The sequence below is a fragment of the Varanus komodoensis genome, unplaced genomic scaffold, assembly GCF_004798865.1.
Source record: "Varanus komodoensis strain SLA01 unplaced genomic scaffold, ASM479886v1 scaffold11, whole genome shotgun sequence".
Taxonomy (NCBI): Eukaryota; Metazoa; Chordata; class Lepidosauria; order Squamata; family Varanidae; genus Varanus; species Varanus komodoensis.
This window is the reverse complement of record NW_025335317.1, coordinates 13,517,272-13,534,778: the sequence shown is the minus strand read 5'-3', so window position 1 is coordinate 13,534,778 and position 17,507 is coordinate 13,517,272. Positions and strand designations below refer to the sequence as shown.

Here is a 17,507-nt window from a genome sequence, read left to right as displayed (position 1 = left end):
TATACCACCCAGTAGCCAAAAGGCACTCTGGGCAGTTTCCAAAGTTAACAAAGACATTCACAGTTTTTCCATTTTCAGGGGTCCTGTACTCCTAACCCCTGCAAATGTGGAGGGCCGGCTGTATTCTCTCTCTCTCTCTCACACACACACCCTTACCTTCTAAATACTGAAATATTTCTGTTTCAAACATGTAGACTCATGATTTTGGGCGGACTTCACAAATTGGGCTTGGTATGTAGGAAGAATTGGCAATCTTTGACAACTTCCACCATGGGAACATACACACCACAGCTGTTTAATTTATAAATTTGCCAGTCCTGCTTAGCAAGGAGTTAACTGTCTAATCTATTTGCAAATGGAAAACCCACCACATTTCTTGCTTGCTGTTTGAAAAATGTGTATAATCCAAACATATAGCTAGTGTGTTCTTCTTCCTTCTCTATGTCTCTGTATAGCAGGCGATCCTAAACTTCCTTGGGGATATGTTTCATCTATCAACATTAGGTACTTTGGAAAATACCTTCAAGACTGGAATGTAAAGATATTAATTTTTGCATGCACATTCCATATGTAGAATAAGGCTGATACTCTGCTTGCAACTAGATACTGCCAGGTTCCATACTGGCCTGGTTTGTAACTAATGCTAACAAATCATGGGTTAATTAACCAACCCACAATTTGTCATAGTGCATGTCAGGGACATTCCACCACCATTTAGAATACTCAATTCCCAATAAAGCCGATTGAGGGCCCCTATATGATGTCCAAACCCAGGCATTATAGGTTAACCATGGCTTAAACAACCCACAGATAACCTACAATGATTGACCTATACTTTCTGGGTTTGGGCATTATGTAGCAATCTTCAAGAAGTGATCAGGGGATGAATAAGTGTACACCTGTGGAATATGCCAGGGCATGTACCACAAATTAAATTAACCCACATTTTGATACCTTTACGTGCGAATGACCCAAGGACTCTAAGGAACTACCACAATATTTCACCTAAAACAACATCCAAGGGAAATCTGCTGATGGAAAAACATCTTTTCTTTTGTTCAAAACAGAAACTGTGTTTATGAAAACTCAGACTAAAATAAAAGATAGCAATGAACAATACAGAAATTGGTTGTGAGTAAAGCATTCATTAAATTGTACATTAAAATCAGTCCATCAGAAGACTACATTTTAAAAGTTTTCAAAAACAGAGATATTAAATTCCCCCTCCCATAAATGCTAACAGAGCTGAATACCTGCAGGTACCATTGGGAAGGAATTATTGAAAACCAGAGCAACCAAAAAGCTCTGCTGCTAGAGATAGGGACACATGTCGGAGTGAGGGCCTTTCGTGTTGATCTTGCTTGCCTGGTTTAAAAATCCTGCCCACTTTTAATCTCTCCCAAGTAATGACTGTGCAGTAGTGGTGACCACAGGCTCACTTTGTGGCATCAAGCTAAACCATGACTTTTGCTAACCATAGTTTAGTATCTAAACCATGCTCTGATTTACCAAACAGATAACAGACAAACAATTGATAGGGCTGTTTGCCTAGTTCTGATTTCCATCTTGGCACTTTACTTCCTAAGTTAACTCTTGTCTCCATAGTACAACAATCCCTGGAGACTGGACACTGTCCAAAACCCTGGCTGTCAATTCAAAAATTGCATGAACCATGTGACAGGCTAGGACATTAAAGCTGCCAACAATGGTATACTTACTTTGAAGTAAAGCCCAATGAAAGTAGCACAGAATTAGACAATCAAATACAAAGTATGAGCAGTATCCAAGTCAGCAAGGGAAGCCCTGAAGTAAACTACGTTGCACTAGCATAAGGAAACTTTACTACAACACCAACAGTATTAGCTAACGTATCAAGTGTTCTGGGGAATTCTGTTGTATCACCTAAAGCTGGAAAGCTGCTAAGCTTACACAAGGTAACTGCTTGTGTCAACTTAGAAAGTGCTTAAACAAAGTCAACAAAAGGATGAGCTAACGAATAAGTGATTACTATTTTCCTTATTATAACAAAGGGATTGGAATCACATATATATTGGTTCATATCAAATGTACTGAAATGAGGGAACAACAGACCTAAGGGTCAAATGCTAGGTGATTCCATTTCAGTCTAAATTAATTTCAGCTTTCGTGTTTCTTTGTTAATTCATATTGTGCAGATGCAGCCCAGATTTATCCTTGGGGAACAAAATTAAATAAATTTCTATCTATTTATACATTTTTCACATTCAGATGTGGCAGGAAATGCACCACCTGATCTGAGTTTCATAGGCAGGGAAAATGTTTCCAATGACAATTGTCTTATGCCAAATGGGTTTTATTACAGATGCCATCTCTATGTGCCATATTAATGCAGCTCTTTCTTCTCAATTCAAGATCTTAATCACAGTTTGTTCCTCCAATATTTTATTGGTTTAGAATACATGCTGTAAAATCCCAACCATCAAATTTCCTTGTGAGCTAAAAATAAAGTGGCCATGTCAGATATGGTTAGTTGATAAAAAGCATCAGAGTGTCCCCCGCACTTTAGATAACTTCCTGTTTATGTGGCACAGATCCTTGCCTAATAAAGATATTTTGCTGTTCACAGTAAGGAAAGATATTGCAACAAGCTATTCCTTAATGGACAATGCTGATTACTTTTGAAAGCATTTAATACATTTCCCATATTCAACATGAACAGATGTCAGGGACTATGCCAAGTGAAATTTTGTTTTATGCAATCTTGGCTTGTTTTACAAGAATAGCCCTTTCTCAACATGGGAAAAAATTACAGACCCAACCAATTTCCTTGACAGGGGAAGAGTTACATATGTTTTCCACTCAGAGCTTTTTTTTTTTTTTTTTAACAAGTTTACAGTTTTGCCAAACCTGGAACTAATTGGGACTGTTTCCAAAAAAAGCCCAAAGTGTGTATATGCATACTACATGACAGTTTCCTCTGTGAGTGTGTTTTGAAAAAGGAGAAAAAAAAACAACAACAACAAAACAAGGGAAAATTAGATTGCACTTTTTTTTCATTTAAGTCACTTAAACACTTACTGTTTCATATCCTCCCAGTTTTTGAGCAGCTTGAAACATAGTCCAAAGGTTAACTGTTAGAGGGACAATAAGTATTTAGATAAGCATTGCATTAACCAACGTCTTTCAAAGAAATGCAAATCAAACAGATTTTCTTTTACAATGAAGCAAAAAGATAACGATCACACACACAAAAAGGTTTAGAAAAAACACACAAACAATCTGCAAATGACATTTACTTAATTCAAAGAATAAACATTAGGATTGCACATATGCCATTCTTTTCTTAAAATCACATGGGAAACATTCTATGGAGATACAGTTACAGGTATAAAAGCAATGATTACTGAGTTTAAATCATTTCCCGGATAAGAAAAAACAACTCCTTTACAAAACAACATCCACCCCAACCTTTGTTTTATATGTTCCTATATAAAATAATTGTGTTAGTTATTAGAAAAGAACATTTCTTTTAAATGTGATCTACCTAATGCAGCAATAAACTGGAGTGCATACAAAGCAGTCATTGATTAAACAACTATTCAGTGCCGCTCAGATAACAGAATTTGGCTGAGATCCAGAAAAGGCTTCTACATATGAAGCAGCTATTTTCTTCAGGCATGGAGCCTGCAGGGTGAAGAAAATAGAAGCGTACCCAGAGAGAGCCTTCCATAAAGCAATAGCTATGGCAGACAATCTGACTGTTGTAGCCCAGCATTCTCAAAGTCACCACAAGTCAGATCATGCACTGCTTTATTTGCAGTTCCAAAAATATCTCCACTCCCCAGTAGCTAGATGAGGCACTTGTGCATGCACAGGTAGAAGTGTGTTCCATACAACTTGCTGTTCACACAATGTATGCATGAGCCCAAGTGTCATCTTTTTCCCTTCCAAATAATGTATGGATAAATTGCTGACTAGTTGCATTTATTTATAATATTTATATGCATTTATTTATAATATTTATATTCTGCCTTTTTCCTTTCAAGGAACTCAAGATAGTGTGCATAATTCTCCTCATCTTCTCCATCTTATGCTCACAACAACCACCCTATGACGTAGGTTGTTTTGAGAGTCTGCAACTGGCCCAAAGCCACCCAGTTAGCGACAAGGCTGAATGGGAACTAGAACCCAGGTTGCCTGCAGCTCAGTCCCACATTTGTAACCACTACTCCACACTGGCTCCGAACACTTAGCCCAATGGGCTTTGAGCTCTGTATCCACCAGGAACATTTTCCCTGTCGAGCATCTGTTAGGGAGCTTCTGGGATCTATCATGGCAGCTGTGTATGTGGAAGAGTGGGCAACCCTCTGGGATATACAGTTAGTTCCTCCAGAGCCCTTTCTTGGTCTGTTGGGCCTCAGTATCGTCCCATGAGTATTCCCAGTGTGCCCTGAAATTCATCCAACACTGCCCTGCAGCTCCATGGTTTAGAGGACAGTTAGAAACAGATGGGTAAGCTGTCCTTACTTGTTCATTTTTGTCAACCTTTTCACAGAACCCCAAGGAACATCTGGGTTCCTCTGAACCCAGTGTAAAAAATCCAGTAAGTAAGCCCATCCAGTCATGTGATATTTTAGAAAGCTCAATGGCAAAGACTCAGAAAACTCTTACTGCTGTACAGCCTCTTTTCAAATTATGCTGTGGCTGGATTTGATCAAAGGCAAGCCTATGCCCTGGTTACCATACAAGGCATGGACAAGTCTATGAAAAGGTGGAGCTGCAAAGACAGAAACGTATGTTGGGACAATAGTTTATTGTGGCCTTCCCCAACATGGTAGTCTATAGAAGTTTTGGACTTCAGTTCGCATCAGACCCTGTCAAGATGGCAAATGATCAGGAATACTGGAAACTGTAGTCTAAAATATATGGAGGGACTCACTTCACTGTATAATGCCTGTATTTGCCCCGTAATGCATGACATTTTGCTTCAAGGGAATTCACTGCCTCCATCACATTGTAAAACTGAAATGTTCAAATTGTCAGCCAAGTACAAGTTCCCAGGTTCTTGTGCTCATGAAAGTAAATTTTAGAAGGCAACAGGAACATCTATGAAAGCTGTGAAGCTTGAGAAAGCCCTGTGAGGAACTTCTACTGAATGGGAACAGGGGGGGGGGGGAATATTTTATCTAATTCTTTCATGCATTCATTTAGTTCCATGTACCACAGACATGCCTATCTTATATGTCCATCATGAAAGCTTTCCTTTTGTTCTTTGCTGAGTTTTCCATTTTGCACTTAGCATAGAATACATAACAACCATGTGTACCAATGCTTTAAAAATGTCTACTACTACTGAAATGAGTGTCTAATGAAGCTAACTTGATGGGCATCATTAGACTGGATGGACTGTAGAATTTTGGTTTACAATAGCAAATACCCTTAAGCATCTTAGTAACAATCAACATGGACATTTCAGAATGGCTAACTAAAGCTTAGTCCATAGCAGAGATGTGATAAGGAAATTTGCAAATGCAGTCTTTCTGCATGATGTGGATGTCATTCATTATTAGAACACACATCAAAGAAAATTAGACAGAAGAATAGTTTGATATTATTTTCTGTATGATCATGAATTTGTAATTTTGTGTATGTCTGTGTTTTGATTGCTATTCTTAAGCTTTACATGAAGAAGGGAAGCTACATATCCTCAAAACACTTTTTATGGTGTTTTATAATGAGAGGTATAAAAATGCAGTAAAAATAGACCCAACCACATTTTGGTCCTCTTTCCCATTGTCCTGCCAAGCCTCCACTATTCCAGAAAAAAGCTTCTTATGCCAGCCCTGTATGCATTCCCTCCAGAATATTACATAAATTATGGGTGTTGTTCAGTGAGTAATGCTCATTATTGGGCCAGATAGCTGAGCAAAGAAAACTCACTATATTTATTTACCAACAAAAGAATTATACAGTCTAAACCAGTACTTCTGACTCAATACAGTGTTTACACATTTCAGGATAGACAAATACAGTGAGTAATCCAGCCATCATATGAGCAACTCAGCTACACTCAAGTAATCTTGCTGAAACACAAGCAGCACTTAAATACTTTGTAGGACTGGGTGGATGTTGTATATTCATGAATGTTAGCCAGCCCAGTTTATTTCAGCTACATGTTACAGAAAGATTTTACCCTAATAATGGATTACTGAGAGGCAATAATTCTCCCAACCCCACCTCCAGCTTTTTAAATTATGTCTCTTTATTAGGGGCATATGAAGGAAAAAACCCCCATAGCATTAAATACACACACACTCCTCTCAGAACATTCTAAATAAAAAGCCTCACTGAACTCTGTACTTTCCCCTTAAGCTATCAAGAACTTGGCTTAGGCCTTGATTTAATCGAAATCAAATGCATAATGCAACAAAGCTGTTCATAGTACATTAATTTTCCTTCTATTTCAAGCAGCTAGTTTTTCAGGCAAACATTGTAATCATTTTGGAGTTATATAAGTTTCTAATGGCTGCTAGAGGTCTGTTGCAATCAGTGTCAATTGCTATTAGGTATGTAAATTGTTATGTAAAACATACAGGTTTGACATTCTTCATCAAAATAACATACGGTTTTAATCTGGGGAGATAGGTTTGAGTAAGTAATATTCCCAAATACAGCATCCTCCTTTTAGAATAACTTAGATACCTGACAGACTATGAAAAACACACGTTTTACACTTTGTGGTGTTCATTGTTCCATGTTATAAATGTGTATGCAGAATTTAATTACAGCTGCATGCTCTATATCAACTATTGCTTTACAAACTACAATACTCAGAAGTATCTACTCAAAAGCAATTCTTAGTACTGTTTTTGTTAAATAGATCTTGCCTATTTTATAACCAGTTCATTCTGATCTCTAAACTCTGTGACCTTCCTCATTTACTGTCTAGCCATCCTTAAATGTCTTCGTTTAATATCTGTGGGTTCTCCCACCCACCAAAAGTAACATCTGGGCACAATAAAAGCATGCCACATTATTAATTCAAAGAAAGACATCAACTACAGCTTACATCAAAGAGAGAAAAAACAGGAACCTTTTAAACATGCTTATTTCTGCTCATTGGCAGTGTATTTTAAAAGGGTAAGAATGCAGTATTGTATCTGTCCACTCAGAAGTAAGTCCCACTAAATTCAATAGAGCTTACTACCAAGTAAGTGAGTATAGACTACAGCCTAAATTTTCAGCAGCAATTGCCCAGAGGCAAGAGCTAATATAAGACTGGAATGGAAAACGTATGGCCAGATAGAAACACAATGGGTTGGATTCAATGTATTGTTCCACCAGTGGACCAGAAACCACTGGCAGAACAAATTTCCTCCTCCCCTGAAGCTACCCCTCCACACCTCAAACATGCTCCAGAAAATTGGGAAACTCTGTAGAGCACATTTGGGGCACATGTGGGGCTGGAGGGAGGAGGAAAGGGCAGGGAAATCCCATTGTACAGGTGGAAATGCCATTGTGTTGGGTCCATCTTAAAGACAGCAACTTTGGTTGGAAGTACCCCAGTATGTGCAGATTTTCTTTATCTGATTGTCTCAGATCCAAAGAAACAGTTGGTCAGTGATTCTTCCTAAGGGAGCTCTGGGTTTGTGCTTCTCAAACAGCTTCCCCCCATGCCACATGGCAAACCACTTTGTAAACTGAGGAGACTCAAAAGCCGTTTACTTTATGGCATGGAGGCCTGCTGCTCAATGATTTAAAGAGGCCAAAAATCCCACTGGGCATGCCAAAGACCTCAGGCATGGCTAAATAGTCCTTTGGATGCAAACCGTAACAAATATACAATGCAAATAGAAGGAGAAAGCAAAGACCAAGAGGGCCATATCAGCACTCAAAAGTTGGCTGTCCTTACTAAACCAATCAAACGCAGGAGCCAAACTCTTCTAAAAAGTTAACCAAAAACGGAATGAAAATTCTACTTACTCTGCTTAAAACCGAGGTAGGGTATTCGTTCAATTGGTGTTTTTCTTTCTTTCATATATTTATAAAGTGCCACAAGGAATGCCTGTTCATCTGCTCTGCATTCATCACCTACAGAAACCTTTGATTTATTCTCACTGGAGCCCTTTTTACAGGTGTTATTTTTGGTTTTGGGCAAAGGCAATTTAGCCTCACATTTTACCTGGAAGAAAAGAGGAGATTCCAGATTAGATCTCAAAAACTGCCATTCCCATTTAAAAGATAAGTACCTTATTGCCCATTATGTCCTCACTTTCTCAGAATGCCAAGTTGCAGTGCTGTTGCTGATCTTTTGAACATTAACACTCATCTCTGCATTTTAATCACAGGCGCTCCAAATGTTCATTTCCAGAAAGGTCTGCAATGCACAGAAATCAGATGCTGGCCTGCCTTGTGTGTACACGAAGGGCACAAACCCTCAGTGCTGTGGGAGCACCAGTAACTATCCTGCAGCTCAAAGATTCCTCACATTTTAATACGATCGATATATGAATTGTTACATTGTGCTTGCAGGCACTGCTGCTTCCATGAATTGTCCTGCCCTCTCTCTACTTACCACTGCCCATCATAACTGCTAATTAATACAGCCTGCCTGGAGGCACCATGGGATGAAGCCCACAGTGCGCTATGCAGACAGAGGCTGCCTCTGCTCTCCGTGGCTTCCATTCAGTTCTATGGGGCAGTAGACAAGGGTTTCCACATTAGACATGGCTGAGGAGCAGACAAATTCTGCCATTCACTCCAGACACTGATTTCACAGATTTAGCTTCATCTCAGCCATGCATAGCTGAGTCTAACTCTTCACTTTCTCTTGCATATGTGAACAGGTGCCATTCACCTGGACATGGAGTGTACCTGTGGGTACTGTTGTGAACCTTCTGGCTTAGTTCTAGTAAGCATCCCTTTTGTAGATCTTGTGATGTCTAAGAGCAAGGTGTCTTTGTGAGTAAAATGCAGAGACACATCTTATCATCCTGGGGTAGGGGTTTATAATGGGGGGGGGGGTTAACACTATCTCTGACTTTCATACAAATCGGGCGATGCGACATGTGGCCCATCTGACACATGCACCCCAGCCGAAATCTGACAATGTGGGGCAACCCCACCCCATCTCAGTCATTTGCTACTGAACCCTTCCATAAAACATTAATGGAAGTAGAAAACAGACTAAGTTTTATTTTCACTTGTGGCTTGCTGCTGAATTTCAATATCAAGCAACTTGTCTCCTGGTCAGTGATGCACCGGCAGTAGCAGGACTGCAGCCCCAGGGGGTGGAAAACATCACCGTCATAATAAAAAATAACAATGTAGTTCATTTTTATACTGCTTCATAGCCAAAGCTCTCTGGACTGTTTACAACAGTATGAAAACATCAAAATACACTAAAATAACAAAAAATCAAAATAAACAATTAAAAATTAAAAGCAACTCCAAACTTGCAGTGAAGGGTGACTGTATAAAAGAAAAATGCCTGGCATGGGTAATCCCCTCAAGCCCTTGGATAAATAACTGTATCTGTAGATGCCAAGGCTGGCACCGGGCAGGCTGCACTGCCAGGACTGTTCCACAGGTGGGAGGCCATTGCAGAGAAAGTTCTCCCCCTTGCTGCCACCCCTCCAACAGGTATTATATTCCTAAGCCATGTAAGGCATTTTGGGTTAAAACCAGCACTTAGAATTGGGCAAGGAAGTGTACAAGCAGCCAGTGCAAGCAGGCCACACCCTTCAAAGTAGCTCACCTCTGATATACATGACCCAAAACCAACCAGAACGTCGAGGAAGGGACAAAATGCATGTCATTCCAGCCCCAGCCCTGTCATTAGGCAGACTGACTCAGCCAGCAGATGCCCGGGAGCACCAGCAAGGACAGCCCTCCCTCGTCTGCTTGAGCTGGCATCTGGTGCCGGTTTCCTGCTCGTGCCTTGTCTGGGCTGTCTTAACCAAGGAAGCGAGCTCAGCCTACGTGTTCCAGCAGGCATCACAGGCGCACAGCCCAGCTCTGCTCACGGGACACGAGGGAGTGCTAGTCGGCAGCCGAGAGGGCACCAGAAGGAGTTCCCACGTGCCCCATAGCCTCTTATCTAGTCCCTCAGCCATCCTGCTGCTCTCCAGGTGTGGTGGCAGACATTGTTCTGTCACCCGGGTTGAAGTAATATCCAACTGTCAATCGGGTTGCTCTCAGGCAGTAAAATGCCCTGGGGCCCTATTCCGAATCCCAGTAATCTGTGTTTGCCTACAAGGGAAGGAGACAGGTTTAGCGCGTGCCCCCAAAGGTATCTCAGGGTACGTCAAGTTTACTTTTCTGCCATGTGCTTCTGGGGTGAAAGGAGGCCATGTTGCCATGGGAGCAGAACTCAGCTAGGTTTCCGTCTGCACAAACTATATGGTGAATGCAATCGGGTTCCCTTGTACAGCAGACAACAATGCCCCAAGGAAATATTGAAAAGCAAATTATTACAATCATAATAAATCTACTGCATTTATATCACACCTTTCTTCCTCTTGCGAGTATCCTTTCCCTGTGCCATTGAAATAAAAGAGCAATTCTGGCCTCACTTACATCAATGCATATTCATGCAAACATGAAAGACTTGTTAAAAAACTATGTTTGATTATATCAGAAAAGATGGTTAAATACTGGCACATTTGAAAATGAACCAGAACTCCCAGGTATACTGGGGTATTTGTAACACTAATGATGGACACCTTTCTCTTAGACTGAGTTCTATTTACCAGATTTAGTGAATTGCCTGTCAAGGAAATAAAATAGAATGTTAATTCTGGCACTCGAAAATACAGGATGTAAGTTACATGATTCTGTATATTCTTTAGTATACAAAGCTTCCATCCAATCAAACTAACTGCAGGTCAAGCCTCTGCTATGATCAGCTAGCCATGTAATTTTGTAATGCGTAATCAACCATTTTTACGTGATGATTTGTAATAAAATACTCTTGTTGGGGGAGATCGAGAGGGTTACATGATCTATTTTGGAAACCCTTTAAAAAATCATTGCTATGTAAAGGAGACCTTTGAAGACTAAATAACCTAGTGGGAAAACTTCCTTCATGTGCTCAGAACTGGAGTTTTTCTTTAAACAAAGTATCTAGTTTCAGTGTCTTGGGGAGAGGCCTGAACTGCTCTTATTAAAATTGGGCAAGGAAGAGGATATATTCATTGATGGTAGGATAGATGTAGGTACAGATTTAGATAGGAGTTCCTAATGTGACATATTCCAAAAACTTAATTTCTTTAGATTTAAAGGATATTCCGAGTCTTCATGATTATGGCAAATAACTTAGATAATGATTGTTGACACGAATATTGCTAGACCTTGCAAATGTAGGGTTTCTTTTTGGGACTTCTTTTAATTAAAGGGGGATGCAAGTATCCAATTTAAATCTTAAATAGTGTATCTTAAATAGTACACTTGAAGTGGTACTGAAAGGTATCCACAAACTTATTGGGTCCTGAAATCATGTCCAGGTAGCTGAGACGTAGCATCTATGCTGAGAATCACTGTGCTAGCAAGAAAGAGAGTGTTTTGTGCACTTAGCAATGCTGATTTAGAAAAAGAAACCAAATGGGAAAAGTCCTAAGGTACTCTTTTAAATTAGGTTAGGTGTGAAGGACAATGTTTTTGCCTAAGAGCACTGCCCCAAGCACTTTTTTAAGATAGTGCTTTAGAGCTTTGTTAAGAGGAGTAAGATTGGTAAGGCAGGACACTAACCACGGAAATCTCTCTCACTATCCCAGTGTGAATTCTCACACTGAGAACATAATGAAACCCTGAGGTGAGGGTTCTAAACTATCCACCCTGGTGAAAAAGCAATCCGTTCATTTATTGAACCCTTGATTGCCATTGCCACTTCTGTTTTACAAACAAAGATCTGCTACCCAATCCAACCATTTTAGGGCTGAAGAATTTAATAGAGTAAGCACACCTGAAACCGGCATGATTTAATCTGGCACAGACAGAAGTGGAGTGGAGTGCAAGGCTCTTATTAATCATCTGTGCTTGTATTCACTTAAAATATATATTCTCCTCACTCTTGGTTGATGGTTGTATATAGTCTTTCCAACTCGCTCTGCTCTGATAAGACATTTTTTTTGTGGTGGTGTTTTTGTGGTGAGTCTTCTTTAAAAAAAATAATGGTGCAATCCATAACACCCAAATATAATTCATATACAATATGAGAGCCAGTGTATAGTAGTTAACTAGATCCAGGTTCTGGTCCCCTCTAGGCCATGACGCTCCATGGGTGGGTCCGGGCCACTCACTCACTCAGCCCAACCAGCCTCACAGATTTGTTGTGAGGATAAAATGCAAGCCACATCGGGTTCCTCACAAGAGGGGAAAAGGCAGGATAAAAATGCAACAACAACTCTATTGAAACTATTTAAGGTATTTAAATAGGTAAGCTATTTAATCGTCTCTCCTGCCCACGGCACACATTGTGTCTGCATATTTGGCACAAATGCAGCAATCTGGATTGCTTAAGAGGCACTAGAGAAGAGAATGGTCTGTCTGTCAAGGGAGGTGAGTTCCCCAGTATAAGTGAAGTGGTTCTCATTCGAAGTCTGCATTCCACTGCTTCCACCAAACCAAGATTCCATGATCTGAAAACCATTTTTAAGAACTCTTTTTTATAAAAATGTCCCTCTGTCCATGTTTAGCCTTGCTTTCCACATGGTTCAATACAAACATCAATAGATTATAGAGTTGGAAGACAGATATATGGAAAGCTTAAATGCATTCAGTAAATTGGGATGGGGGCAGAGATGGATATACAAAAGCTAAATTAATGTCAAGTGAACTTGTTCTGTATGATGAATTAGGTATTAGCTGAAACTAAGCATGTGAAATTAGTATGGTGTTTCTTAGTAGTGATGCTGGTATGTCCAAAGGCATCAAATGGCAGACAGAATATTCAATGCAACTACCATACTTGAGAGCGAGTTCCATTTAATTCAGTTGGACTTGATTCTCTGTTAGCACACATAATCAGACCACATATGAGTTCTTAATGGTTCTTAATGTATTTCCAAGAGAAAACCTCATTGACAGAAATTCACCACCGTGGGAAAGGTAATAGGAATTGCCACTGTGACCAATGAATAACTTGGACTTGAGGAATCAAAAGTGGGAGGGTGAAAGAGATTGGTTCTGGTTTAGATTACACTCATAAAAGTTCTGCATATATCCACTAATGTGTACAGAGAGAATTTATACCCTCTATGATCAGAATACACCCCAGAGTTCTTACTTGGTTCTTGGAATCAGATCAATGGGGATTTGTATGGCTTGGGCTATATGGGCTTAGTAGTAGGCAGAAGGAGCTGGACAAAAAGCACGGACAATGAGAAGGCCCTTTTATATTTATTTCTTGAACACATTCTAGAGAGAATTCAGTTCAGTATATCTTACCCATAGCTTATATTTGTTTTTATCACATATGGAATTGGATTCACACAACTTCTCTCCTCCATGAGGTGACCAGCCACCTTCAGTGGAAGTCTATGTACACACCCATCATCTGAACTGCAGCAAAAACTGGGGTTGAGACAAGTTCAGCAAACTTAAGGCTGCAATCCTAAGTACAATTTACTCAGTAGACCGTTCCACTGAAATAATTAATAATCACTTCCAAGAGAACACAGCAGAGCTATAAATAGGCCCCTGCTATTTCTCAATGTGAGAGGCCATAGTTTGGTGAAAGAGTGTTTACTTTGCTTCCCGGATCAATTCCTGGACTGACCAGTTACAAGGATCTAAGGTACTAGAGCTAGCAAAAAGACTCGAGGCAGCTACTGACTGCCAGAAATATCTGGTCCATGACTAGACAAGCCACTGGTCAGTCTCAATGTGAAACAGAATCTGACTCACTGTAAGAAAGCGCCTTCTAACTCTGCCAAAACTTTGCCTGTGACCTTTGTGGTTGTTTTACAGAATATATGTGTTCTTTTCCCTTTTGTTGGCTGCACCCTTTCAAAGTGTGACTCAGTTTTCTTGTAACTGAAAAACAGGACTATTTCAACGTTTAGTAAGACACCTGCCAGAAAATTATGGTTATTTTCTCCATTATTGCAACAAACTATCCTGACGTTTCTGATGAGTCAGGATATGCTTGCTTTCTAAGGCTAAAAGAAATAAATCCGATGCAATAAATATGCCATTTAACAACAGCCTTCCTAATAAATTTCCCACATAGTCCTTTCCAGCGAGCATGTTATCTAGCTCTTCCCCGAGATAAAAACAGAAAGCTAGACTCACAAACATGGGCTCCCCATAACTTGATATATCCCATACTGTATTCCTGAAGGCATAACCCAAGGACTTCATGGGAAGAGCAAAGCTCATTGGTAAGAGCAACAAATTGGTCTTATGAGTGTCTGAGATCCCGAAGTGCTAGACTTGAGCTTCAGCCTTAGGATAATAAAATTCAGCATTGTAATTCAGTTACTTAAGAGGCTGTCCCAGCTGGAATTTATTCAGACCTATTGAAACAAAACCAAGTGCCTTTGTATGGTAGGTAATAAAGTCCACAGAATTATTTGCTCACAGATAAAGGTAAACAATATGAATGGAACTGGAGTCCTGCTAGTATAAAGAGTTTTTTGCTCAATGACCACTTAAAATATGATATTTGGCACCTGGGCATGGCCTATGCAGGATGTTTAGCCAGAATTCAACCAGGATCACAAGCAGCCTATATGGATTTTCTGTCTTATGCTGTTGCTTGCCTCTTATTTTACCTCCTGAACTTTAGTAACAGGAGTTGAACTTGGTTTATCATGGCCAGGCAGAAAGTGTACCAATCCCGTGTTCCCCACAATCAGCCAAAGGGCTTCTGGAAGTTGAAGTCTCAAACGTCTGGAGGTTTCCTTCTGTCCACCCATAGAATTGGTTTTACACACTTAAGGCCGCAATTCAGTGGGTGACTAGCCTCATACTAACCAATGGCACCATACAGGTAAAAGATTAGAACTGCTGTTTCCAATAAGAGTCTACCAATTTGGAGTACTGCAAATCACTCCCCCGAGCTGTTAAGACTCCAACATGGACACGCCCAATCAGACAGAGAAGGCCCAGGTTGTGTGTGTGACCTCTCTCCATTTTTTTTGAGGCAAAGAAAACACACTCCTGTGGAAGATCCAGCTGGTGCTTTCCGCGTGTTGGAAGGGAGGGGCTCACCCTGCTCCACAGCATTACAGCATCACCTCCCACTGTGTGCATGAACCAAAGGCAATGGGGTTGATTAGGACATGATTACTGCTCCAAAATAGGATACAGCTTCATTATTCATTCAAGGGTGTCATCAACACAAGTTTCAATATCTTGGCTAAGAGAAGGAAGGATACAATTTCTTCATTCATTTAGTTTCTAGTTTGCCTATATCTCACTGGGTGAGACAGCAGGATACAACATACTAAATAAAAACAAGCAAACAATTAAATAGGAATACACCCAATAGAAATCCATAAAAAACACAATCAGGACACTTAATTAAAATATATTCTCACTTTTCTCCTTAAGCCTCCTGAAAAGTGTTTACCTATGAACTAATGCTTCTGAGTGAGTGAATCAGACAGATCTCCAGAACAGGAATAAAAATGTCAGCCCCGGGGTGGGGGCAGTGGGGCTTTGGCTCTTTCTGCTTCAGAAGCCCTACCCCCTCTCCAAGTTCCTCCTGAAGGAGATCAGGCACTCTGCTGACTTCTGATTAGCCGGGTTCCCCCCATGTGCTGCTCCCGCTCCTTATCGTATTGAAGGAGGTGGGGAGGATTCTACCATTAAGACACAACCAACGTCATGCTGAATGGTGATGGCACAGTGAGAAAGTCTTCAGCACACGGATGAACATCTTTATCTCCTAAAGGGGATGAGGAGGGTAATGTGGAAGCAGATATTTCTTCATTTTAAGCGGGGGTTGGGGTAGATGCAGGGGGGAAAAAAGATGAAGGAACAAGACAACACCTAAGCAGGTACATTTCATATCATAGAAAACATGGTTTTGTGGTTATTTTAATGGTCCTTCTTTTACATGTTGGCTTACGTGCAGAAGATGTGTATGTGTTTGTGTGCACCCAGTTTATGAAGAGCAAGTTGTGTAAGGCAGATGATGACCTTTCCTTTGAGCAGTTTAAATATTTCAACAAAAGTGGGGATCTGCATAGCAGACTCCTAGAACTTTTATGCACTCCACAGCAATGGAAACTTGAGAATGTCATATAATGTTTTATAGAGTTCGCAAAGCTTTCAAACATCAAAAAATCAGGTTTTTAACTAACATCTCTTTATAACATGATCCTAGTAGATCTTATTGCACACAACAATCCACATAAAACTGAACAATGCAAAATTAATTACAAGACTTCATCATTTTCACTTTAAAGTTTAGTTTCTGTTAGCATCAGGGAAATACCAAGGAGATAATGATAAAAATTAGTTGTAGTAAAATGTTAAGAATGTAGCAGAGTCATTTGAGTTTCTTACGTTTCAAGTCATTTCAGCACATTCAACATGAATATTACCACTTCTATTTTACCAAAATGAGGCTTAAATACCATAAAAAGTATCGCAGGGAGATTGATTTGACACAGAATTTTTGTACTGACCAGAGGTTCATTTACAACTATGGAAAATTATCGTATGATATTTTCGAAGACATGAAACTTTTCTTAGCAAGGTTGTTTACCCCTTCTAATCAGGTGGCTATTTCACTTGTCCCAACTGTACGAGTCAGGTCTGGCAAAATAAAATAAAATATAAAATAAAATAAAATAAAATAATTGCAGGACTTTAAAAATCAAATGGCAAGTGGATTTCCTGCCACTCCAGGATAGAGAAAAAATGACTGAAAAGCCTCTAGCTGTTAACATTTCTGCATTCCATGAACTATTTACAAGGATAGAAGTCTTGGCAGAAAACAAATCTGGCAACCCTGGATCATACAGTTTGGACAAGACAAATTAGAAGTTTGTTGGAAGCAGCCATTGATGTTTAAACAGCAAAATACACAAAATAAATATAAATATCAAGCTGAAGTACATTTGGACATCACTGAAAGCAGCTCTACAGAAGCCTTAGAAAGGAAATCAAAACATATAGGCTGGTGATTTTATCTTTATGTTCCTAGAAGGTGCTCTCCACTATCCTGTCCCAGAGCAGCCATTCACTTCAATGAAGCCTCTACAACTCTTCCCAAGAGTGGAAGATGAATCAAAGGATACATAGGCCTGATTCACAATGCAAGCACATCATTTGACTGTTTGCCTCTTGATTGGTGGTGAGGAATTCCCCCCAGCCATCAAGTACAATTGACACAGATTAAAATAAAGGGGGAGGGGAACTACAGTTATTAATTGACTAATTAATTAACTGTATTAACTAGTTAACTAATAATTGGGACCCCATTGGCTCATCACATTACTGAATCGGATTATTTAATAGCATTGTAACTATCACAAATACAACTACTACAATGCCTAAGAAGGTATCACTGAGGT

At 39.8% G+C, this 17,507-nt stretch overlaps 1 protein-coding gene across 3 annotated transcripts in view; it reads right to left on the bottom strand.

The window, feature by feature from the left end:
• ARID5B (AT-rich interaction domain 5B) overlaps nucleotides 1-17,507 on the bottom strand; it is a 235,607-nt gene that overhangs the window by 43,548 nt on the left and 174,552 nt on the right. For all 3 annotated transcript variants that reach the window (XM_044420400.1, XM_044420399.1, XM_044420402.1), the window contains 2 exons: nucleotides 7,963-8,161; nucleotides 3,058-3,110 (listed from right to left, as the gene is read on the bottom strand). In XM_044420400.1, the coding sequence (XP_044276335.1) occupies nucleotides 3,058-3,110; nucleotides 7,963-8,161 (252 nt within the window). The remainder of the gene's footprint in view (nucleotides 1-3,057; nucleotides 3,111-7,962; nucleotides 8,162-17,507) is intronic.